The sequence below is a fragment of the Amphibalanus amphitrite genome, unplaced genomic scaffold (genome assembly GCF_019059575.1).
Source record: "Amphibalanus amphitrite isolate SeventyFive unplaced genomic scaffold, NRLGWU_Aamphi_draft 000117F_arrow, whole genome shotgun sequence".
Classification (NCBI taxonomy): Eukaryota; Metazoa; Arthropoda; class Thecostraca; order Balanomorpha; family Balanidae; genus Amphibalanus; species Amphibalanus amphitrite.
This window is the reverse complement of record NW_024881612.1, coordinates 1,021,744-1,033,082: the sequence shown is the minus strand read 5'-3', so window position 1 is coordinate 1,033,082 and position 11,339 is coordinate 1,021,744. Positions and strand designations below refer to the sequence as shown.

The window sequence follows — 11,339 nt, the reverse complement described above, 5'->3', positions numbered from 1 at the left end:
TCGAACGATCACACACCGCGAATGACTGACAGTCCTCCAGCGTGAGTGAACGAATGCGTAGTCCCTAAGTGTCTTGACGTCCGGGACGAATGTCCCGGACCGAATGGTCCGGCGACCCACGCGGTGTACCGCCACCAGTAGAGTCCAGTGACGAGTGTCCGACTGAGAGACAGAGTGTGTGCGCGCTCGTGTCGCCGCTGCTTTTATATGGAGCAGCGAAGCGCATCGAGAATCGATCGGTCCACATGGCTCGGAGATAGGACAGCGTGTTACATGAAACTCGGTTCGAAAGAAAGTACGGCGTGTCACACACAAACGACTCACGAGTGTCGCCGCTCATTCCGAAACGGCGATAATCACGGTAGGATGGAGCACACACTCACTCTCCCACCCCTATGTCGGCGTCAGATCAGACAGCCGACACTCGGCGATCAGTCAGGCCCAGAGGTCGGCGCCGGTCGCGCTCGTAGCGGCGCTGGAGCACCGGCGGCGGTGGCGACGGTGGCGTGGCGGGCGGTTCTGAGAGCTGCCTGCCGACCAGAACCCCTCGGGGGCCACGCGAAAAATGCTGCGCAGCTCCTGCTTGAGCTGGGCAGTAGTGGCGGTCTTGCTGAGCGAGCGCACAACTTGCCACCCTGAGAAGGGGTCGACCGCTACCAGAAAGTACCGGCGAGAGTCCTCTTAAAGGTCGGCACACTGGTGCTGGAACGGCCGTGTCGGTGCCTCGTCGAGAGCGACGGGAGAAACGGAGATGGCCGGATCGTCCTCGGCCAGCTCGAGGTCGGCGGCGAGCGGAGATCCTGAGAGGACGCACTCCGGCTGCTCGCCGGGCGCCGGTCGCGCTCTGGGTGGCGCCGGCCGCTCGTGGCGCGCCGGTCGCGCGCTGAGGTGCACCGGCCGCGTGCTGGGTGGCACCGGCCGCGTGCTGCGTGGCACCGGCCGCGTGCTGGGTGGCACCGGCCGCGTGCTGGGTGGCACCGGCCGCGTGCTGGGCGGCACCGGCCGCGTACTGGAGGGCACCGGCCGCGTGCTGGGCGGCACCGGCCGCGTACTGGAGGGCACCGGCCGCGTGCTGGGTGGCACCGGCCGCGTGCTGGAGGGCGCCGGCCGCTCGCCGGTCGCCGGCCGCTCGCTGTGCGGCGGCCCTGCTCGGTGGGGCACCACCGCCGTTGGTCTCGGCGGCACTGAGGGCGGCGCTGCCGCTCGGGTGCCCACTTGGTCGGGCGTCGAAGTCGCCGATCTCGGGGGCACGGGTGGCGGGGAGGATCCCGGTTCGGACCTCGGCATCGCCGGTCGTGCGCTGAGGGGCGCCGGCGGCTCGCCGGCCACCGGCGGCTCGCCGGCCACCGGCCGCTCGCTGTGCGGCGGCCCTGCCCGGAAGGGCACCGGCCGCGTCGGGCGCCGAGTCACTGAAGGCGGCACTGCTGCTCGGGTGCTCGCTTGGTCTGGCGTTGAAGTCGCCGATCTCGGAGGCACTGGTGGCGGAGAGGTCACTGGACTGGTTCGGTCGCCTGCGCTGGTGCGGCACACAGCCGGAGCCCGCGCCGGCAGCTGCTGCGGGTACTGCTTGGACCCGAGTCTCGGCCCGCTCACTGTGCCGCGGGAAAGAGAGGCCACGGTAACTGCCGATGCAGTTTTTTCGCCGCGGCGGTCTGGGGCTTCCTGCGAGCGGCACACGATTGAAAAGTGTCCGGAGGAGCCGCATCTGTAGCACCGGCGGCCACGCGCCGGGCACTCGCCGTCTCGTCGATGCGCGCCCCGTCCGCATTTTCCACACGCGGCGGCCACCTGGCGGCCGCCATCTTGAAACCGGCCGGCCGACTGGCCGCCGAAGCCGCCATGTTGGCGGCGCCCGCGCCGGGCTCCAGCCGGGGCGCGGCACGCGGCGACGCTGACCCCCACAATGTCCTCAACGGCCCGGGACGAAGTTTCTTCAGCGCGGCACACGCGAACGGCCTCAGTTAGGCTTAGGTTCGGTATAGCACACAGCTTGCGCACAGTCTCTGGGTCGCGGAGGCCGACGACCACGCGGTCGCGCAACAGGGATTCACCGCAGTCGTCGCAAAATCCACATGAGCGGCTAAGGTCACGCAAGGCCGTCAAAAAATCGTCAAACGACTCTCCCTCGTGCTGACACCGCAGGTGAAAAGCTCGCCGCTGCAGTACTGGGTTGACTTGACCCACGGCGTGGGCCTCCAGGTGGCTCAGCACCACGGCGAGATCGGTGCGGTCGGAGGCGGATAGTGCGAAATTCGCAATCACCTTTACCGCCTCGTCCGACACGCACGAGCGGAGCACTGCCATTTGCACCGCGGGCGGCTGGGCAGCGAGGCCCGACAGCAGTGCGAAATCGTCCCATCGGGCCCGCCATGCCCGGAAGGACTCACCACGGTCGGTTGACAAATCGAGTCGCGGTGGCGCGAGCCTCGGCAGCATCGCGGCTATGGGAGTCGCACTCGGATTAGCAGTCGGCTGCGCCATGTTCGGGTCTCGGCCAGACCCCTCGTCGGTCATGGCCGGACCTGCACTGCTTCCGACGCGCGCGGCACTCACACAGATGCAGACACGTCCGTAGGTCGGAGCAAGGCCCTAAATACAGGTCGGAGCAGACTACTGCGCTGCCCGTTTATTGGCGCGCTTGGCACCGGGCCAAACGCGGCCGGTGCCGCCATCTCTTGGCTCGTACGGGAACTGCTAGTGCAGCCCCGCACAGGGTGTGAGAATGATGACGCATGAATCATATGGCCCTTTCACACGTAGCAACTTTTCAGTCGCCGGCGACAGCAGCAGTCGCCGGCGACCGCCAGCGACCGCCAGCCAACGATCGTGTGTGACGTAGGTATGACGTAAGCAAGTCGGTGGCGATCGCCGGGCCACGGCCGGGCAATCGCCAGCAACTGGTGACGTCAGATCCGCGTCACAGGCCAGTCGCCGGCGACTCTTCTCGAGCAGCGGACGCCGCCATGACAGTTTTGTCCTTGGTGAGTGGTTTAGGTGATTTGTGATGCATTTTTGGTTGGTGTGGCTACCTTAAATTTGTTGCACAGTAGCATAGGGATTATTATCTTGTAGTTTGCCTGTCGTGAAGCTGTTGTGACTTGAATTTAAGCTTGATTCGACAATATTGGAGGGTTTATGTCATTTGTGGCGCACTTGCCCATGATCACCCATGATTTTTATTTGTGATAAATATGCATTTTTTCATCAAAATTGAATATTTTAATGACATTGAAATTGACACTAGTTTCATAAGGTAATGAAAACTTGCTTGTTGTGTCACAAGAACATTGTTTACATTCAGTATCAGTGCCCTTGAGGACAAAGTGCCTACCTATCAGTCAGCTATTTGCCTACCTATTCGTGCGACACAAGGAAATATTTGATAGCAACAAAATATTATATTGCTGCTCATTAATTAGCATGATCAAAATCAAACAGGTAGCTTTGCAATTTTGTTATTGTTTCTGCTGGAGTTTTCCTTGGTACCATGGATAAACAACCCAGGCCAAACTTAATCCGCATTGGGTTCGCATGTGTGTGCGTGCTCACATGGCAAATGATAATCCATGGCTTATTAGTACATAAATAATTGCATTATGCACAGTAGGTGGTAGGTATGTCATGTATTTTGGCAAGGTATTAGGTGGTATGTATTTTGGCCCTGGAGCTGTTTCCTATTCATTGCAGCAATGCTGCCGGCATGGCTTCCCAGGTGAAAAAATCTTACAAGATCTTGCAAGAATCTTCTCGATCTTGCAAGATCTTATATGATTCTGAGGACAGTCTTGCAAGACCTAGGGAATCTTGTACAAGACTGTCCCAATCTTGCAAGAGTCTTGTAAGAATGCGGTGGTTTCCTTGCAAGAATCTTTCTTGCAAGATTCTGGCAAGTCTGTTGGTTACTTCATACTTGTAAGATTTTTTTACAGCTCGCTGATCGGTCATGACCATTGATAAGCCTCATACTAAAGTATGAGGAGTACCTTGGGATTGGGAGAAATGCCTCGCCCCGGTGCGTTGATAAGTTGGACTGGACATTTCTTCTCAATCTGCAACCTACCGGGATTTATTCACCTAGTCCTCAGGACGTCACATCTCATTATTAGAACTGGCGGGACATCAACATTCGAATGTTGTTGTCAACATTGTCCCGATATATAGGGAATTACGAATTGTGAATTGATCCCTATAAAAGAATCGATTCACTTCATAACTCCCAAATCCCTTCATAACATTCTCAGCTTAATTTGACGCATTACTGTATTGTATTATTCGGGGACTTGAGCGTGCATTTGTGCGCAGTGGTGATCTTTGGAGACTGTACCGACTGGAATTTAGCGACCGCTGACCGTTTTAGAGACCGTACGGTCGGCGGCGGGCGTCCCCTCCCAGTCCCGATCCTCGCCTGGGGCGAAGGCCGGAGACGCCGGAGAGGGGAGCGCGCGTCGCGCGCGCCCCCCTCCGCCGCATTCCATCCGTCCCATTCACTGCCCGCTCGCGATGTGCGGACGGCTGACGGGGGTGTCGAGTGTGTGCCGTGCGGTGTTGGTGTCGTCTGCCGTCTCCTCTTCCGACCTAAAGGTAAGGTTCTGCCATGCTGTATTGCTGTGTAACAATATTCTCAATATTTTCAGCATTACAGAAAAAGCCCCGAAACGTTCACTCAAAAATAGCTGATCGCCTGTCATTCTTGTGCATGCCACAAAGGGAATAGTGCTGACGGTAACGTCATACGGTGAAACTGGGCCCAGGGATAGTAGATACGTGAGGATGATAGCTATGATATGCTGAATTATCTTTAATCGAAAATGAGCCCCATCAATTCTAGTTTTTGACTGAGAGGTACTGGCTCACCTTTTCACATCTGGCTTTGGATATTACCTGATTATATAATGGCATTTCATTTCAGCATTCGAGAATCTCGGCTCACCAATAATATGCGATGCAAGGCTCGACGGGCGACATCCTCGCTCAAGATGTGTACGAGTATAGCTGGATGCAGACGGAACGTCGGCCTCGACAATCGTGACATGACGTGACGTCAACGGTGTGATGGTGTGATGTGACTGTGACGTGTGGATGACTCGAAAAGTAAAGGGCTGTTCATATGTGCATTCTCAGCTATACATTTTTTATGAATATATATTGATTTTGACGTTTACGCTGGCATATTATCCATTTCACTTTGCGGATTTCGTACACATGGGTCTCGACATGAATACAATCGAAACAATATCTTAGGGCAACGATGTGTCTGGAAGTCTTGCACAAGGCTTGCAAGTCTTCGATAAGACTTCCAAGTCTTGCTGAAGATTTGTCAGAGTCTTAGCAAGCCTTGTAGAAGGTTTGCAAGAGTCTGGTACAAAACTTGTTGAAGTCTTGTACAATACTCTTGCGACAGTCTGGTAAGACTCTAGCAAAAGCTTTGTACAAGACATGCAAGAGTCTTGTACAAGACTCCTGCAAGATTCTTATACAGTACACGTAAAGTCTTACAAGACTCTTGCAAGAGCCTTGTGCAAGACATGCAAGAATCTTGTACCAGACCAGCAAGATTCTTTATAAGAATCTTGTATAAGATGTGCAAGATTCTTGTAAAAGATTTGCAAGAATCTTGCACCAGACTTGCAAGATTCTTGCACAAGATTTATTAGAATCTTGTATAAGATGTGCAAGATTCTTGTAAAAGATTTGCAAGAATCTTGCACCAGACTTGCAAGATTCTTGCACAAGATTTATAAGAATCTTGTATAAGAAGTGCAAGATTCTTGTAAAAGATTTACAAGAATCTTTTACCAGACTTGCAAGATTCTTGCACAAGATTTATAAGAATCTTGTATAAGATGTGCAAGATTCTTGTAAAAGATTTACAAGAATCTTGTACAAGACATGCAAGATTCATACACAATATCTTACAAGAAAGTGGGCCAATTTCTTGCAAGATTGTCTTGCATAATAATGCCTGACAATCTTGTAAGATTTTTTCACCTGGGTTATGTGTACCATGCGCACACAAGCTCCACCAATGTAAAAATGTCATTTTCACACAAAACTCATAATTGGAGGAAGGTAGAGCAGACCAAGAATAAGCGGGCATTTGCTGCAGTGTGGAAAAAGTCACTAGAGGCTTGATACTTTTTTACATGCAGCAGCCGAGATGTCCACAGAGGCATGCCTGAGGATGTCCACAGAGGTGGATCCAGGCAATAGTTTTTACAATCTTCTCCCCTTGTGCCCGCTGTGTGTTGTGCTGACTGCTTGTCCCCCTTCTGGTGGTGCCTAGACTTGCCTCTGCATATCTCCCTGCAGGCTGCTGCATAATGTCTAAAAAAACCCTCAAGCCTCTAGTGACTTTAATCACTCCAGTCTCTACAGCATATGGCCACTCATGCTACAGCTGCCTTAATAATACCAAAATTAGTAACAATGGTCTCATAACCATATTCAGTAGGAATTGAATTACCTAGAAAATTATATTAAAAAATACAATTGCTTTCAAAAAGAATGAGCACTGCTAAAATGCTATTATTTCAAATAATGCTAGGTTTCTGAACCACAAATTCCAATTCTGTGTCACTGAATACTGATTGCCAATTGTACAAGACAAAAAGCATCAACAATGCTACATCAAGGATAATGATGCTAAGATAGTTCTCATTTTAGCCTGAAGTGTAAAAACCAAACCTAACCTGATTTGGGTATTTGGGTAAACCAAGCCTAACCTGATTTGGGTATTTGGGTAGTTTTTATGATGCTAAGCAATAGCCTATTCCAGGCTTCCTAATTTGCAGAGCTTTTGGTTAAAAAATGATTTTTAAAAATGTATTTGAGGTATGTTCTGACATGTCCGCCCTCTGTGCCTGGCAGACAAGTCACAGCGTTACCTGATGAGTCAAGAGGTTCTGTACCTGATGTACCTGATCAAGAGTACCTGATGATTCTGCAACACCACCTGATGGCCAACTCGACGGCATTGCTGACCCGAAAAGGAGTCTAGCAGCTGAATGTTCAACTTCTGCCGTTGACTCTGCCTAGAGACAGCATCTGCACCACGGCCCACAGACGATCTTCCGTGGGACGGTGTGCTGCGCACCAGTCACCACACTGACGGCGTTCACCTGTGTGCTGCACAACTTTCTGTGAGGTCAGGAGATCGACACTGACGGCCCCGGACGGTGTGCTCTGATTGCGCCGAGTGTGCTCCCTCGTGTCCGGGCCTTGATGCCAATACCGCACGCGAGGCGGCGCGCGTCCGCCAAGCCCTCACATACTGCGTCCAAGGTGCAGGTGGTGTTCGGTGACAGTGTGCAGCTTCTGCCGGCCCCGTGGACGGCACCGCGTGTGACCATGGCATGTGCAGTCGATTTTCTGACATAAGTGCAGTGAATTCATTTGTCATTTTGCTTCTGAATGCTGTCGCCGCTCGGTAGGGTCGATTCTGCCAGAGTAAAGAGGTCGCCACGATCGGGGGCAAGGAGCAAGGCACTCAGCAATCAGCTGCCGGGAGGTGGCGGCGGCGGCGGCGGCTGACGACTCGGGCCTCGAAAATCCTGTCGTGTGCGTTGCTGGCTATTATGCGTTGTTGGTGTGCGCTGTTTTGCAAGGCCTTTGGAGCGGCATGTCGAGTTTTGAGTTTTGGACGAAGGAGCCTTGGTGTTTTGTTGGTCTATTTTCGATAAAAACGGTCATGAAGAGTGAGCTGTGTCCAGGCTGATTTTAAGATTTCTGTCACAGTATTGTCACCTTTGACCTTTGACCTAGGCTTGTGTCTTCTTGGGTATCGGCATATTGTGCCACCGTCCTTGCCCCGTGTCCGCGCGTGCTGCATTTTTATGTGGTTGCGCGTATGGTGTCATATACTGTCACCTCGCCATGTTTAGTGATATCCACTGTGTGGAAAAATGCATTTTGTTATAAGGGGGGGGGGGGTACACTTGTGTTCCCCAATCCAGCGCTTTAGATAATACAGCATCTGTTTTTGACATAATGAAAGCCTGTGTTTTATGTGGGTGGTAGGCTTCGCCGTTCCTCAGGTCCGTTTCTGGCATTTGAATTTCTGCTACATTTCTAGAATGCCTTTTTTCTGTTTTTCACATACAAAGCACGGTTCAAATGTGTGACCACAAATCACTGTGATTGTCCCATGCTTACCACCAACCATTCCTTCAATGCTAATGTCGTTACAGCGAAGTTATTCATTTATTGAGAACAGGGTTGTAGTTGAATAAACAAGACAGGTGAGCAAAATCTGCAGCACTCGTAATCTTGGCTGATGCGTTAGGAAAAATGGAGGAACTGCAAGTACACATCACTTTTCAGTTTTATGCTTGAGTGCATTGAATTCCAATGTAGAAGAATCGCAGTTTGATTGTATTTTCATTGATATTATGTATTGTTTCAATAATAGATCTAATAAATATTATTCCAATATTACCTAGACGGTAGTTATCATCCTGCAAAACACGTCCAAATATTTAGTACCTTGAATAATGCAGTAAAATAAGCTGCGCCGCTGCATGTATCAGCAGCGCAATATCTGGTGCCAACTCAAGGTCAAGCGGGTCACGTGACAGTTGAGCGGCGGCTGGCTAGAACAGTCGCCGGCGACTTCAAAATGTTGGAAAAATTGAACTTTCTCGGCAACGCCGACAACTCTTCAATGATTGGCTGACACGACTGCTACGTCACACCCCGGCGACTGGTCAGCTGATATCGACAACTGCGGAGTTGCCGGCGACTGACCCCGGTCGCTGGCGATCGCCGGCGACTGACCCGGTCGCTGGCGATCGCCGGCGACAGTTGCCGTCGCCGGCGACCGGAAAAGTTGCTACGTGTGAAAGGGCCATTAGAGTAAGGCCGATAGGAATTTGGTAGAATTCGGTTACGGCAGTCGAACAAATGATCCTCTAGGGCAACTGAAAACTAGCAACGCTAATACGAATTAAGTGGGCAATTTTCTTAATGGGGAGGCCAGTGATATAGGAATGGGTAACTGGACGAATGATCACATTCAATTTATCAATGTAATTACCACCCATATGTTTGGCAGTGGTCATCGGGACTTCGAATGCCCTGTCCTTCACCTGCCCAACTGTGCCGCAAACCCAGCTGATCGGATCCCTCTATCCCTAATCCGAGCAGTGAAGAAGCATCTCGTGCATCATGGTCTATACAATGAACAGAATCATCAAGCCTCTAAATTACAAGCATCTTCCATCAGATGTATTTGTGCGAGGTGGATCTGGATCTACATCTCTCCCAGGTGGACGTCATCTCAAGATCCCTATCAGGTGGATCACATCTCCCTCAGGCGGGTCTTGAGATCTCTATCTGGATCCCTGCATCACTATCAAGATCCCTCTCTAAAGCTATCTCAGGATCTCTTCAACGACTCTCAAGCCCCCCTGTATCACAAGCTTACAGCAGCAATATGTTCTCTCTTCGGCTACAACAGCCAAATGACAGTGGACCGCGGCGTTTGATGAACTGCAAGATCTACCTTTTCTTTATTTTCTTCTTTTTTTCTTTAATTCCCTTGCTACACTATACACAGAAATAAAACTTCTTCGAAAGAATGTTGATGATGTTCAGTTCGACGGTAGGGTAAGGCGCCTAATTAGCGACACCCTTAATTTGAACCGTCATTGCTCACGCTCTGTGGGTGCCACTGTATTACTGGCTTGATTTTCGGAGAGGTCGTTCATTTTTCTATTAAAATATAGTCATTTTCTGCTCCAATATTCACTAACTTATTTGTAGTGAGCATTTTGGCAAACCATTGCAAAAAAACGCTAATAGGGAACTCTTCCCGATTAGCGACCGGGGAGGGTCGCACTCGCTAATATGTCTATGGGTTTCCCCATATTAAAAATGGCAAAAAAATGCGACGCCTGAAAAGATGAAATATTGTCTCAAAAAGGTAACCTGTACGCAAAGCACTCAATCACTCGAACAGGAACGTTTATCCAACACATGTATGTAAGTAAAAACTGATCACGTGATGCACCGAAGGCGATAAGAAGGCGGAAACCCAAATTTTGCGGGCTGTCTCGTATGATATTCGAGGTCCGCGCTGAATTCGGCACCCCTGCAGTCGGTGACGACATTTGACATCCCCTGCCACACATTGCAAGCTTCAGCAACACCTCATTTTCATTTCTCTCTTTTCCCCTTTCTTTCCCTTCTTGAGCTATTTGCGACCATGTCAGGCGCAAATAGGAAATATGAGTTGCGACACATTTTTAACCGCCATGCTCTGCACAGTTAAGCGATTCACTATGGGAAAACGGCAATCAATTGAAAAAGGAATGTCGATTGAGATTCAGAATAAAAAAGGTGCATCATCCTAATGTGCATCGCTTTTCATCAGAGAGGGCCCAAACACACACGTTTTGGATAAGAAACTCGTCATTTTCATTTAAACTCACCTGAAACGTCCCACCAGAAACATCGACAACCGTAAAATAATTTAATTTGATAACCAAAGTATGGCTGACCTTTTGACGACGTTTTTACCCCGTTTTCTCCCGCCAGTTTTTCTGTAGGGAGGTAGGTCGCAAATCGGAAAGGGTCCCTAATTACGCACCTTACCCTATACCCAAAACTCAGGTAAAATATAAATGTATTTTAGCATCTTGTGAAATTCGGACCCGTCGGATACCAGTGAGCAAACGTGGCCACAGAGAAGGACGGTGGACGGAGGGATATTGTCCCCAAGTAGACGGAATGTAGGCGTTTTCCCTTCCAGTTTTAGTAAATGCTTCTGGTCTATAAATGCTTCGCTTTTAATTCAAATGCGTAGCACCATGAGACCTAAAATTCCTCTACATATGGGTAAGATACATAATTAGCGACTCCCTTCATTTGAACCATCACTGCTCACGCTTTATGTGTGCCACCGTATTATTGGATTGATTTTTGGAGAGACCGTTCATTTTCCTATCAGAATCTATTCATTTTCTGCCCCAATGTCCACAAATTTATTTGTAGTGAGCATTTTAGCAAACCATTGCAAAAAAAGTTGGGGGCAAGTTGGGGGCAAGCGCCCCCGCTGCCCCCCCCCCCCCTGTTCCCGGGTCTATGCCTGGGACCAAGAATGTAGCCGGAACATTTTGTTACTATATAACATATTTGAGGGGGGCTGATTTGTCCCCACCGGCCAGTTTTTCTTCTCTGTGCGAAAAATGGCATGAGCTGACGGCATTGAAATTGTCGACGTTTTCGTTGTCAGTCATTGAGGGTATTGGGTCAAAATGATGAGTATGTATCGTGTTCAGAGGCGTCTCCACGGTCAGTTTCTGGGAGACATGTTTTCGGCAGACCTCATCAGTCATCCCCGC

The 11,339-nt window shown here is 50.6% G+C and overlaps 1 protein-coding gene across 1 annotated transcript; it reads right to left on the bottom strand.

Annotated features, from left to right (window-relative positions):
• Positions 1–681: 681 nt before the first annotated feature.
• On the bottom strand, positions 682–2,578 carry LOC122381283 (branchpoint-bridging protein-like). Its single transcript, XM_043365274.1, has 2 exons — positions 1,341–2,578; positions 682–1,145 (listed from the first exon to the last, which is right to left on the bottom strand). Exons 1-2 carry the CDS (start codon positions 2,512–2,514, stop codon positions 682–684), a joined length of 1,638 nt encoding a protein of 545 aa, XP_043221209.1. The 5' UTR covers positions 2,515–2,578.
• Between the last annotated feature and the right edge of the window lie 8,761 nt (positions 2,579–11,339).